Source organism: Sciurus carolinensis, chromosome 14, assembly GCF_902686445.1.
Source record: "Sciurus carolinensis chromosome 14, mSciCar1.2, whole genome shotgun sequence".
In the NCBI taxonomy this organism is placed as follows: Eukaryota; Metazoa; Chordata; class Mammalia; order Rodentia; family Sciuridae; genus Sciurus; species Sciurus carolinensis.
In genome coordinates this window covers 23,567,522-23,582,148 of record NC_062226.1, presented here as the reverse complement: position 1 = coordinate 23,582,148, position 14,627 = coordinate 23,567,522, and the positions used below count along the sequence as shown (strand labels likewise).

The 14,627-nt window shown below is 46.0% G+C and overlaps 1 protein-coding gene across 5 annotated transcripts in view; it reads left to right on the top strand.

The window, feature by feature from the left end:
- The window catches only part of Palm2akap2 (PALM2 and AKAP2 fusion), a 457,266-nt gene that overhangs the window by 237,333 nt on the left and 205,306 nt on the right, over window positions 1–14,627 (top strand). For all 5 annotated transcript variants that reach the window (XM_047523747.1, XM_047523751.1, XM_047523749.1 and 2 more), the window contains 2 exons: window positions 11,930–12,044; window positions 13,198–13,219. In XM_047523747.1, the coding sequence (XP_047379703.1) occupies window positions 11,930–12,044; window positions 13,198–13,219 (137 nt within the window). The remainder of the gene's footprint in view (window positions 1–11,929; window positions 12,045–13,197; window positions 13,220–14,627) is intronic.

The following is a 14,627-nucleotide window of genomic DNA, read 5'->3' as shown; positions in this document are numbered from 1 at the left end:
TTACACCCAAGAAATCAAAGCTTAGCTCAAGCTTGGAAATGATTTCCTGAAGTAGAAATCAACTGGCACACGCTCAGAGGGTGGGAGCCATGTGAGTCCAGATGGAATCAACACTTGAGAAACACTCTTGGGCCTCTGTGGGCCCAAGAAAACTTAGAGGGAGAGAAGTGTACATGGATTAAATTTGATAGCATCACGATCAGGAATGAGAAGTGCTCCTAGTCCCAGTTATGTACTGAGATGGAGATATAAGTCAATCTGGTTATTTAAATTTGTCATTTGGAGGGGAAAGTAAGCTGGGTGCTGAGGTGCACACCAGTAATCCCAGTGACTTGGGAGGCTGAGGCAGGAGGATTGAGAGTTCAAAGCCAGCCTCAGTAACTTAGCGAGGCCCTAAGCAACTCAATGAGATCCTGTTTCTAAATAAAATACAAAAAATGGGCTGGGGATGTGGCTCAATGGTTAAGCACCCCTGGGTTCAATCCCCAGGACCTAAAAACAAACAGACAAACAAAAAATATATAGAGGGGAAAGTAGCAAAACCATGCCAAGACTTATAAAGTTATGTTTAATATCACCATCTCCAAGTTAGTTTTACTATAGAACACTTTAAATATATATGTGTATGTTGCCTGGCTTTTCATTCACTCAGTAAATACTTCCTGAGCATCTGCCTGTATGCTCAGGGGAGAACGTGAGGTCCAGTGATCAAGGATGCTGACCTATCTCTCAGCAAGTGTCCACTTGGGAGAGGGGTGTACAGGTAGCCGGGGAGGATGCTTAGGTTTTTGACTCAGTACAAGGCACCATGAGCCTCAGAGGCTCAAAATGCTATGAAGACGCAGAAGAAGTGAGCCAATCAGGTGGGAGGAACTGCAGGAAGACATTCCTAAAGAGACACAAGTCAACCTGGGCTCTTACCACTGTTTTCAGCAGATGCAGTTGGGAGCAGGGAGGTGCTCCTGGGCTTTCGTCCCCAGCAGTCAGTTTCAGCAGAGGACAGTGTCAGGTTGGAACTGGGCTGGAGCAGAGCGTGGAAGTGTGAGCATCCAGCCTGGGAAGTCTGGTTGGATTCAGGAAGCCTGGTGGCTCCAGAAGTTTTTCAACAGGGAGAGGACATGAGCTGTACCGGAGGGAATATTGAAGGGACTTTCTCTTCTCATCCATATTTCTGTCTCAAGGATGATGCAGAAAAAAAAATGAAACGGGCTGGAGTTTCCACCACCGCTTTGCAGTCAAGGGAGGTCCTGTTCTTTCACAAGGAGAAGTGGAAATCCTCTGTTTATTTAAGGGCCATGGACATTTTTTTCATTATAAAGTGTCAAACGATCTGACTCCAGATACACTCATCTAAATAAAAGGAAGCTGTTTCCTTATGCATTGAGTCACCAATGAAAAATATTTGGGGAGTGCCGTGGAAACAAATGTACCGTCTTCCTGAAATGTGGAAAAGGGATTTTGTAGCATCAACTTGTGTGAAAACAAACAGTATTCTTCCCTGGGCTCTATAGAAACTGATATTGAGATAGAGGCCGAGAAAGGGGGAAGGAAGGAGGATAAACAGTCTTAGAAATGGAATGAAGAGGTTCCCTGACACCAGATCAGGGATCCAGGCAGCAGGAAGTAAAGGGACAAGTGTCTTTAGAGTCCTTCTGTGGGAGCCACTCTGTGCACTCTGTGACTCCTCTTGAGTCACGGATTTCTGGGCAAGTGACTAGTTGGCCTGGGTTAGTTAGATTGCCACTCCTTGACCAGGATGTGAGCTCTCTGATCAAGTTTCACCAAACCCAGTAGGAATCCCAGAGAGCTTGTTTCCCCCAGGGGAGAAGCTGGATATTGTCCTCAAAAGGAAGGGGTTGGGGAAAGCCTAGGCAGGCAAAACTCAGAGCTGCCCAGCGCCTTTGCTTCTCTCGCTACCCTCACTTCTGAACTACATACTTTCTGCCTCTGTTTCCATGGGGTAACTGGAACTTCAAGGTCATGGGTGAGATCCATGTGGTTAGTTAGATCTTACATATGGGGTGATTGGTTGGTTGTAGTGCAAGCCTGCAGTGGTGTTTAAATTGCATAGATAACCACATCTTGGCTCTTCCTGATATTATTCGGCTGGTAAAGTCTCTCGGAGTCCAACACACAGCACACCAAAGAGATGCTAAGACATGGATGATTATAATTGTGCAGTGAGTCGAAACTTCCCCGCTAAGGCTTTGGATGCAGCAAGGATTTGGGGGGCTGAGGGGAGGGACAACAAAGCACAGTTGGATCCAAGCTCCATTTACAAAGATTGATTAGCAGTAATTAATTCCAAGTCTTGCAATGGCTGATTTTTTTCCCTTCTGCCGAGTTACTGATAAGACTCTGGGCTGTGACTAGCTGTGCCCCCAAATTCTCAGCAGACTTCTTAAGGCACTCATTCAAAATTCAACAATATGTGGCAAGTATTAATTAGGATTCCATGTGAAGGCAGGTGACAGAGACCCAGAATAACAGGTGCTTAAACACATTATTCCTCCCTTTAGTAAAAATCCATGGATACTGAACCACAGCTCTCTGGTGGCCTTGCTCTGTGAATTCCTCAGGGACCCAGACTTCTTCCAGCTTGTCTCTCTCCTACCTGTAAGGATTGGTCCCTGTTCACAGGGTTCAAGGAGGGATTTGGAGCTCCACCTGCACACATATGCATTTCAAACAGAAGGGTAAAGGAAGGGCTGAAGAAGATAAGGCTAAGGAAGGTGCTAGAAGCTGCCCTACAACACTTTGACTTACATCCCTTTGGCCAGAACAGGCTACCTGCTGCTACAAAGGATGCTGAGAAATGTGGACTTTCTTCCGTATGCCCAGCTCAGCTTTGCACTACTGTAAAAGAAGGACCAGATGGAAATGGAACGACCAGCAGTCTCCTCTGCGTTCTTACTTGTGCTGGATACAAAGCTGTGGGGCCTTTCCTCTCCTCTGAGCAGCGAGCATTCTTCCTGAGATTCTTGTTTTGGCAAGTTGGTCAGACAGGCACCCCACTTGATTGCTCAACTGTGAAATTGCAGTTCAAGAGAAGAGAACAGGTCTGAATGAAGCACCTTCAGCCCTGTCAGCACCTCCTTATATTCAGGGAGTATTCACTGAGATTCAACTTCATGTCAACTACACAGCATGTGTTTGACCAAGGGTCCCCGTGTCCCTTGATGGTCAAGAAGGATGCGAAGGCTCATCAGGAAAATGCTGGACTTGGGGCTTGGGGCTCGCTCCATGGTAAAGAGTTGCTTGCTCAGGAATATGCTAAGGGTTCCGGGATTTGACGAACATTTCTCTGGTATTGCTTCTTACTGCACAACTGGTGCTGAGTTTTCTCCAAGAGGGAGCTTGGAAATCCCTGTGTCCCTTGGTCTTTTCCACCTTCTCTCTTCTACTCTCCCCATGGCCTCTGTTCCACTCCTGGGCCACAATTCACATCTGTGCTCTGCCATGGATGTTGGGTTCTGTTTGCCATTGATCTTCCCGTTTTCCAGAGGTGAGCTCAGACAAGTCATGGTGTCCACTTAACTTGATCTTGGCACTTCCCAGGGAGACAACTCAGACAATTAGTGAAAGCAGTAGGGAGATGAACTTTGCCAAGTGTGTAGTGAAACATTCTGATGATCAGTGCAGTCCAGAGAGGGACTTCCTTGGGAAGTGGGTTTTCTTAGGAGGTGGTGAGCTCCATGTCGTGGAGGATTTGGGGGTTTTTTGTTATTGTTTGTTTTTGTTTTTGTTTTGTGGTACTGGGGGATGAACCCAAGGCTTGGTACATTTTAGGCAAGCACTCTACCACTGAGCTATTGTATGGAGGATTTTAAGCAGAGGAAAGATCATTCTTGAGGGGAGGGTACAATTTACAGACTTCACGTTTATAAAGAGTCTTTAGGTGAAATGACTTCCATTTGCTGTGTGTGGGTCAGCTTTCTGTCATTGTGACAAAATGCCTGAGAAAATCAGCTCTTGAGGAGGGAAGGCTTATTTTGGTTCATGGTTTCAGGAGTTTCGGTCTGTGGTCTGCTGTGTTGATTTTAGACCTGGATGAGGCAGAACACCATGGCAGGGAGTGTCCGGTGGAAGATCCTGCTCACCTGTGGCTGCCAGAAGACAAAGAGAGAGGAAGAGGAGGTGCCAGGGTTGCAAGGGCACACCCGAAGAACCTAGCTTCCTTCCACTAGGTCCCACCTCCTGAAAGTTCTGCAACCTCCCAATGACACCACCAGCTGGGGACCAAGTCTTCAATACATGGCATTTGGGAAACATTCAAGATCCAAAACTGTAGACCCAGTTTGACCCTCTGTGGTCTGGTGAGCCTGCAAAGCATGTCATATTGCTCTCTGCGTTCTTGTGGGAATGAAGAATCAAGAGGAAGTGGTCTTGGGAGGTAGTTGAGAGGAGTGGCAGAGTCCTGTTCCTCCAGCTAGAAGACCACGGGTCAGATCCTGGCCTGTCATCATGTCTGTGACCCAGGGCAAGTCAATGACCTTCCTGAATCTGAGACCCTTCATCTGTATAATGGGAGTTGAAGATTCTCTCTCTTCATAGGACACTGTGAAGATAAAGTATCAAAATGCATATGGCACTTAAAACAGTGCCATGGATCTTAATTGTTATAATTGTTATTATTCATATAACTATATATAAAACAAAAACAACATTAGAACCGTTGACCTTATAAACATTGTCACTGATGTGAAGCCCAACTGAGTTTATAGGCAAAAACCTCTCCAAGCCAATATATGAGACTGTACTCTTTGGATTCAACCAACAGACCCCCAGACAAAGGAAACATTTATTGGTTCCTGTAGGTGAGAGGACAGTGGCAGAGGGCTGTGGGAAGCAGGAGCAAGAGCATCCATGGTCCAGCGTCTTGCCAGCCAGCCTTTTCTGCCTCCTATCTTTCTCTGGACCTTGAGGGAAGGTTTCTCAGCCAAGTCTTGAAGACCAGGTTTTTTGGGTCTAGGCAGGGCACAGCAAAAGGAAAGCACAAAATGAGCCATTGGGAAGGAGGACAGGGTGCTGGGGACTGTCTGAGGCATGTGCTGAGCCACAAAACTGGAGAGCAGAGCACGGTGTAGCTGACAAGGCCACTCAAGGCCATGTGCTCCTGAGCGAAAGTAGGGACATATGATATCCGGAACTGTGGACCATGCTGTTCTCTCTGCCTGGCACGTTTCCTTCTCTCTTCCACCTACTGAATGCATCCTTGAAAACCCAGCTAATGTAACACCTACTCAGTCAAGTTTTTTCATACCACCTGGTGTCAGTTGGAAGTTGCATTCAGTTGTGACCACAACAGTGACTTCAACTCATAATAAGAAATCTAGGGCCAGACAGTCCTGAGGAGGTATAGTTTCTCCATTATGCCATCTGTGACCAGGTAGTTTCTCTCTTTTTACACATCCAGCCATCTTTAATATCCTCTTAGGACCCAAGATGACTGTTCTACTTCTAGCACCATATCCCTTATGATAAGAATAATAGTGGATCCCCAAAGATATTCACATTCTAATCCCCAAATCTGTAACTGTTAGGTTACATGGCAGGGGGAAATTATGGTTTGTATTAGTATGTTTTCTGTTGCTATAAGAAAATAACAGACTGGATACTTTATGAAGAATGAGGCTTACTTAGCTCACAGTTTTGGAGGCGGAAAGTTCACCATCAGACAGCTCTATCAGTTCAGTCTCTGGTGAGCGCCTCTTTGGCTATATTGCATCAAGGTAGATTGTATCCTATGGCAGTAAGTGCAAGAGGGAGAGATCACATGGTAAGAGAAGAAGCAAAAGGGATTCATGGACCAGTTTGCCCTTTTTATAACAATCTGCTTTTGCGGGAACTAATTGGGATTCCTTAAAAACTACATTAATTTCTTTTGAGGGCAGTTCCCAATGACTTAACCACTTTCCACTAGGCTCCACCTCCTAAAGATTTCACCACCTCAACACTGCCACACTGGAAGCCAAGCTTCCAGCACCTGAAACTTAAGGGAATACATTCAAGCCATGTCCAAACCATAGCAAAGTTTCTTTAAAATTAGGGAGATGAAGGTCTAGGGACATAACTCAGTAGTAGAGTGCTTGCTTAACATGTGCAAGGCCCTAGGTTCAATCCTCAGTACTGCTAAGTATATAATGGAGATAATTATCCTGGACTGTCTGGATGAGCCCGTTGTAATGACAGGAATCTTTAGAAGCAGAGAAGGGAGACAGAACAGGAATGCCAAAGGGTGAGGTGACTATAGAAGAATGCTCAAAGAGATGCAGCATATTGACTTCAAAGATGGAAGAAGAAGGCCATGAGGCAAGGAGTATGGGTGGCCTCAGGAATCTGGAAAAAAGGCAAGGAAATGACTTTCTCCAAGAGCCTCTGGAAGGCAACACAACTCTGCCAACATCTTCACTGTGACCTGGTGACCCCATGTTAGAGTAACTTGCAGAAGTGTAAGATAATATATTCATTTTGTGAATATATTTATTCGAGTTTGTGGAGCATGTTATAGCAGCAACCAGGAACTAATACATCTCTCTAGCATGAGGTCCCTGCGGCAGGCATAAAGAAAGGAAAGAGCAAAGGTACTTGCCTCGTACATCACGTCTTCCTTTTTTAATACAGCTTTCTCAGGAGTCCCCCCTAACAATTTTACTTATATCTCATTAGCCAGAGCTGTGCAATGGCTGTCTTTATCTGCAGAAGAAGCTGGGCTCATTGCCATCCCCAGCAAAATAAGAATTCTATTAGTGTAGAACAAAGGGAGAAGAGATACAGGGTACACTACTTGGAGTTTCTACCACACAGGTCCAGGTAGAACTGATGATTCCACAACAAATCATTCTTCCCTGGTACCACCTTTTTTGGATTGTAGTGTAATTTATGTGTTTGTGTGGCTGTGTTTGATTTCTCTCTCTGTTCCTGGTGCTCTGCACAGAGTCTGGTGCAGAGAAAGCGTTGGTATAAAGTTTAGTGAATGAATATGAGAATAAACTTTGAAATGGAGAATGATGGATGTACTTCATGGAACCAGACATCCTTTGTATTTTCCATGAGGATGTTCTGTGGGGGCTAGGGACATTTTATACGACCACTTGACCCAGATGGAAACCTCATCTCCAGTAAATTAAACCTCCACAGCTGTAGTATGTCACCTTTCCTTACAGTTCATTACGGTCTGCTTTTTGCTCAGAAGAAAGTGAGCAAGCCAGTCAGAGGCTGTTGGTACACCTGTCACAGACCACAGAGCCTCAATTAACCTTGCGTATAAATTACACTTCCTGCCTGTTCTTTATTTTTAGCTCGGCAATATCTATTTGGCACCCCAGAGAAGACTGCATTAGGTTTCAGTCATGAAACTACCAAACAGCGGCATGTCCAGCCCAGCTGGGATGACAGTTATTAACCTCATGACACTGTTGCTTGGGAAGCTCCTCAGCCCCAAAACTTGAGTTTTCCTGAGAAACATTGTGGCCTGGGCTATTCAGAGTTCCCAGAACCTGGCCCAAGGCCACCTGTGCCTTTGTAGGAAAATCTGCTCTTTGAATCTGACTTTCTTAAACTTATATAGATGACCTGTTTCCTTCAGTCATTCCCTTTAGGGCGAAACTCAGTTGTTATCACAAAGGTTTGGTTTCCCTGCTCCACCCCCCCAGTCCTTCTCAGTTACGCAGCACAGTATCATGACCCAAATCTTTAGCACCTGAACTATATAGCTGAGTGCCCTGAAACCCATAGGGCAGAGGCAGGCTGTGGTGACAGGCAGGCCAATCAGTGGGCATCGGGTCACAGAGAAGTAAGGCTTAACCACTTGGGGCTGCTGCACCAGAAGTGAGTTACTTGGAGATGGCCTTTTTTTTTTCTTTTTTTTTTAAATATTTTTTTTAGTTGTCAATGGACCTTTATTTCACTTATTTATATGTGGTGCTGAGAATTGAACCCAGTACCTCACACATGCCAGTCAAGTGCTCTACCACTGAGCCATGACCCCAGCCCTTGGTCAGCCATTTTTAACTGTCTCTTGTTTGTTTTAGAATCCTCTGTAATGCTTAGTTCTGTCCGCAGCCATACAAGCTCAGTAAATGTTAGTTTTAATTTAAATAAATGTTGGAAGGGGCCACTGAACCTCTTCTTCAAACAGAGAAGCTCTGCATGAGGCCTCAGGAGGTATTTTTTAAAAAAGCAATTGATTGTTTTTTTTGTAAGTGAAACAACTGAGTAGATAAGTAATGTGAAATTTTTTAATTGGGAAAATGTTGAAGATTATAAAGACAAAATTAAGATAATCTATAATTCTGTTACCCAGAGGCAACACTGACATTTTCCTATTTTCTCAGTCTTGATCCTCATGAAGGAGTGCCCTGTTTCCTTCCAGATTTCTCTGAGGATTATGGGATGTGCAGACAGGGCAGTCTATGTTCTTGTAGCTTCAGATGTTATTGGGCATACAAATATGCACATACTCTATAAAGATATATGTATTATACATATAATTGGTATATACATTTTTGGCATATACGTTAATGTGTATAAATACACACACACACACACACACACACACACACACACATTTGTCCTGTCTTAGTTAATGGTTACCATAATAACACTATATAACAAACTCCCTCAAATTCATTGACTTAAACTGAAAGTCGTTTGTTGTTGCTGGGTGTTTGCTGATCTAAGCTGGGCTCTGCCAGGCGGCTGACTTACGGTCAGCCCTGCCCGCGCTTGCCTTGCTGGGGCTCAGGTCTGCTCCACGTTGCTATTCCTGAGACCTGGGCTGAAGAGGCAGCAGTTTTCCAGAGAAGGTCTTCTCTTGGTGCTAGCAGAAGTACAAGGGGTTGAACCCAACTGGGCAAGCCCAGCCAGACCTTTAACTCTGTCATGTCTGCTAACATCTCCTTGGCTACAGCAGGTCACATGGCTGAGCCCAAAGTCAAGGGAGAGGGAAGTGTGTCCCCCACTGTTTTAATCACCTATTTCCCTGCTGTGACTAAAGATCTAACCAGCACAATTATAGAGGAGGAAAGGTTTATTTGAGGCTCACAGTTGCAGAGGTCTTAGTTCATAAAAGGCTAACTGCATTCCTCTGGACTCCAGGTGAGGCAGAACATCATGGCGGAAGAGTATGGCAGAGGGAAGCAGCTCACATCATCAGGAAGCAGAGAGGCAGAGAAAAATTCCACTCTCCAGTACAAAATATATACCCCATAGCTACGCCCCACTTCCAGTCTCCTCCAGCCACACCCTACCACTGATTGGGTTAGGACTCTTACTACCCAATCATTTCTGCTCTGAACCTTCCTGCATTGTCTCACATGTGAGCTTTTGAGGGACACCTCACATCCAAACCATAATACCTACCATGAGGCCAGAGCAAATCTTGTGACCAAGACCAGCATCAGTGAATCAAGGAAATATGTACTCTTTCCAAACAGGCAAAGGAGGAAGAGAGGGAATGTTTTTGAGAATAATATAATCTGCATATCCCAAATGTTTGTTGAAGTACTCTGCCCTTTAAGATTTCAGTAAAATCTGCTCAGAACCCACCTGGCCAGTAACGTCATCCAGTCTTTTCAGGAGACCTCTAACCCAGAGCCGCTCCACCCATTGAATTAGGTCAGTTTATGGGTCTTTGTCTCCTGTTATCCCTGTTCCACACTTACATCCTTTCCTAGGTTCCCTCCAAGATAATTCACACAGATGTGTAGACGATTTTGCTGAACATTCGGAACAGCAAAGGAGTGTTATACCTCTATGATCAGGTTCCCACGTTGCTTGGCTCCCCCTCCTCTAGATTCCGTTTGCATCTCAGCCCACACACGGTCTCTTGAGCTTGCTGAAGATTTCACCCTGTCTCAGAAATGCTCACAGTCTTGTCTAGGCCACACCGTTGTTGGCTCAGCTTTTTTAAAAAATTCATTTCACATGTGCATATTGAGCATATGTGTCCTCCCCCTGTTGTACCGTAGATGGGGAAATCAATAATGTTTGTTACTATTTGGGGGACCCCCTCTTCCTTCTGGGGGACTGTCCTGTGAATGGCAGGATATTTAGCAGCATACCTAGCTTCTCACTAGATGCCAGTCACAACAGTCCCACTCCCCTTGAGTTATGGGCAACCAAGATATCAGTAGACATTGCCAAATCTCTGGGGGACAAAGCCACCTCAGTCGAGAAACAATGCTCTAATATACATTAGATTTTTAAAAATTACCTGATAAACCAAAATAATACTGAGAAATGTTCAAAGGAGGTTGACATTACTTCTTGGGGTTGAATCCCTGAGAGCCACAGGGGGCAGGGGGTCAGCTTAGACTTCAAGAATGGTTAGGGTTTGAGACAAAGTTCCTGGAGGAGAGGAACAGGGGGTACATATGAGTGAACTTTTGAGTAAAGTCTGAAGAGGAATAGGCATTTGGTGAGAGTGGAGGCCAGGCGGATCCTGGGAGGCTACATAATAGGGGGCCTTATGAGTTGTTGCAGGACTTCCACTATTGTTCTCAATGAAGTGATAAATGTATTCGCATTGTGTTCCTTTGGAGGAGGAACCTTCAGATGTAGGGTTTAGCTTCATAACCCAAAGTAATTGCTGCAAAGTCTTATACTTCCAGAGGTCCTTTTTCTGACACCCAAGATGGACGCAAAAAAGTCCTCCGTGGGGTACATTGTGTTCCTCAACAGATTCATGGAACCTTGGTGTTCCTTACCCCTCAGACGCTCTCACTCTGAACTCCATTTGGGGTCTAAATTGAATGGAAGAAGAGGAGAGCAAGGGAGGGATTTGTGAAGGCAGATGGACTCTGTAGCAGAGCCTCCTGCACAGCAAGGGAAAGGGGCAGAAGCAAAAGAGGTGCAGCAGTCTGAAGTCTGTTAGGCGGAGGAGCATCTCCCCCCCACCACCCTGAAGACATTGCTGCACCATGGCTCCACCCCTCCATGCCAGTGTGTGCAGGGTTTAGCGAGGCAGGGAATACGTGGGATACTGTAGAACCCGTATGGTGGGAGTTTGGCACAATGGTTAGGCGCAGAGCTGGAGTTAGACTTCCTGGCTCGCGTCCTTGGGTCAAGACTCTGCATCAACAAACTAATTGCCTAACCTTTCCAAACCTTATTGATCTCATCTGTGAAATGGGGACTCCCTACTCACAGGGTCATTGGGAAGGTCAAATACAGTAGTCATGGGCATCCTTAGCTTAGCTCTTGGCACAGAATAAGTGCTCACTAAAAGCTAATGATTACATTTTATCATTTCACTGGAAGAAGACAGTGGCTGAGACTCCCCCCAAATCATAGCAGTAGTTGCTCTTCTGGAATATTCTCAGAGTCTCCTGGCAGTGCTGAAATTGCCCTTTCAGAAAATATACAGGAGGCTGTGAAAACTGAGGAAAGTTCCAGAAGAGTAGGTGGGGGGCAGTTACATCTGTCCCTTCCATCTCCCCTCTTTTTGGCAGTAGGCTCCCAAGGGTTTTGGCCACCAGCCATTTCTTAGCAGTGTTCTTTCCTTTGAGTAAGACTGACCCTTCACCCTTTGGCCATTGAGAGCAGAGCAGTTATTTTCAAGTTGCTGGGAGAATATGAAACTACTTCCTTCAGATATTGTGCCCTGTACTAGTAAACATCATCTATGTACAGAGAAGAAGCCTGAGCAGTAGCAGGGCTGGAGCGCAGATACCAAAGCACATTGCACAGCAACGGCTTTGAACTCGTGGGGGTAGCCCTGGGTTGTGTTCCTTTGACCAGTATCTGCCCGGTGACAGAGCTGGAAACAGAGGGCACTCTGTAATGGAAAACCTTGGCCTGGCTCTTGGGCATAAGGTAAAGACTGCCAGGAAGGTACACACTGCCCAACAGGAAGGAAGGAACTTCCCTCTTGCCCGTGGATGGCAGGACACTAAAGCAACTTGTCCTCTGTTTGTGTGTCTTCCAGGCTGGAGCAGGAAATCCAAGCACTGGAAAGTGAAGAATCCCAGATATCTGCCAAAGAGCAAATCATCCTAGAGAAGCTAAAAGAGACAGAAAAATCCTTCAAGGACTTCCAGAAGGTGAAGAAACCAAACGTGATTTCTCTTAAGTCCTACCCACGGGGAAGCAAGCCCGAGAAAGACGGCACCAGCTGGCAAAGAGGCCAGTGGGTGTTGAGCAGTCAGAGCCTCACGCTCTGTGAAATGAGGGGCAGGTGTGTGAGGACCACCTGCCGTCCCTAAAGCTGAGTGGCCTGTCTTTGGGTGTGGACCACCTGGCCTGCTGGGAGGCATTGAGAAGAGTCATTAAATTAGCCCCACCTATCTGCTATCCAAACCTTTTTTCTGCCTCATGCCTGAAAATCCTCCCCTTCTGGACTCCAGAACTCTAAAAATAATTCCCACTAAGCAGATGAAACGCACTCCCTGGGGCTTTGCTTATACTTTGCTTTTGGAGTCTCTCCTTTATGAAGTGACCAGAGACAACACCGTATCAAATAGACATGAATTCCAAATTCGGAGTGTAAACGTGTGAAATTTTACTGTACGTAAAAACAAATGATGTCGTGTAGAAAAGAGCAGAGAATCCAGAAGGCCAGTGGACCCCGAGTATCTCAGGACCTTCCCTCCGTTCTGCCCCTCCTCTTTCCCCAATCCCTCTGTGAGAGGAAAACAAATTAATGAAATTGATTTTAAGATGAGATTTTCTAATATCACTTCGTCAGCACAACCCAGGATCTTTGCTGATTCATTAAAATAAATCTCAATGAATTGATCAAAATTTGGTATAATAAGGTGGGGATGGAGGGGGACACAGTGGCACATGCCTGTAATCCCAGTGACTCAGGAGGCTGCGGCAGGAGGATTGCAAGTTCAAGGCCAGCCTGGGTAACCTAGCAAGACCCTGTCTCATGATAAAAAATTAAAAGGATTTTAATTTTTTTAATTTAATTTTTAATTTTTTAAAAGGATGTAGATCATGTAGATCAGTGTTAAAGTGTCCTCGGGTACCCTCCCCAGTGCCCAAATCAAGCAAATAAAAAAGCTGGGGATGGTAAACCTTAACTATTGCCTTAGTTTTGGGGATTCAAAATAATTTCCCAGAAGAAAAGAGAGCACAGGTTCACCCACCACAGTCACCTTCTGAGCGTGGGCCTGGGGAGGGAGTGGCTGAGGGGTGAGGGATGGCACCCCACATGCATGGTAATGCTCTGCCCTGCTTTTGTTTCCACAGAGCTTCTCCACTACGGATGGAGGTAAGTTCCCGCTGCCCCTCTGTGGATGGATGTTTTTCTTCTGCTTAGGGGTCTCATAACCCAGGCTCACTGGGACACGTAATGTGTGACTATGCAAGGGCGTCAGATGGAAGGACAGCCCTGTGGGCACGGCCCTGGGAAGGTCCACATTCCCGGTCTTTACCACCTCCTTTTGAGGATGTTTCTTGGCTTACTGCTTCTATTACAAAGTTGGTCAGCTTTTCGCCCTTCCATTAGTTTTGAAGACTCACTGCCTGGGCCTTTCTTAAAGGAGCTCAGCAAAGAAGCATGCTAACATCAGGACCAGGTCCCTGCAGGAACCGGTCCATTTGTCCTGGTCCTTAGGTCCCTAGGTCGCACCACCATCAGGTCATTTGGCATTTAGGAAACCTTCCTAAGGCCCCTGGTGTTTTCTTTTCTTTTCTCTTCTCTTCTCTTCTCTTCTTTCCTTTCTCCTTCCTCCCTTCCTCCCTTTCCCTTTCTTTCTTTTCCTTCTCCTCTTCCCTCCTTCCCTCCTTCCTTCCACTGAATCAGAACACTGCAGTTTCTCTACTCTTCCAGGGAAACAGCTGGGCAGAACTGCCCTCCCTGTGGAGAACTGCCCTCCCTGTGGAGATAGCTGGCCCAGAGCACAGGACAGGTGCCCTGGCTTTCTGACCCGGTCCTAGCAGGTCTTTCTCCTCCTGTCCTCTTCACTGCCCTGCTCTGTCCTCCTCACCTGGGCCGTGAGGATGAACTTGGGATTGTGTACTTCTGATCCTTCACTGTGCTCCCCTGATCTCAGCTACAAGCCTGTGATTCCCACTTTGACTTTGGTTTTCAGCTGGATCTGCTTTAAAATATGGGGACTTACTGGAAGGCTCATAAGCCACCTGCTTACCTGGCTCTTATAAGGTCAGCCTCTAGACCAGGAAGATGATCAGGAGCCTAAAGTGTTATGGGGAAATGTTTTAAAATGCAGTGATATATAATGCATCCTCCTGGATTAGCCAAAGACCAAAGATATTTGCACTAAGAATAGTTCTGACTTGGGGTGGGGGAGGTAAAGGTATGATTCCCCCTGCCCCCCCACCCCAGCAAGTAAAAGACAAAAAATCTGGATTTTGGCTTCTGGGCAGTCTTTGGGAACATATTAAATTAAACTTCCTGTTCTCAGGTGTGTAGGCAGGACAAGCCAGCAGGAGCTCTGGGAGAATAGGACCTGTGACAATTTTAGGATGAAAAGCTGACCCCTGCATAGATGTGACCAAGCTGGGACCCTTGTTATGTGCTTTGCCAGTGGGGCATGGACTGAGGTGGCCTTGGTGAATTAGGGGTACTGCATGTGAAGAGAGCAGATCCCACATGGTCTGCAAGAACGCAGGAAGTGTCCAGCTAGGCTGGGGTGGGACACTGACCCACAGACTCC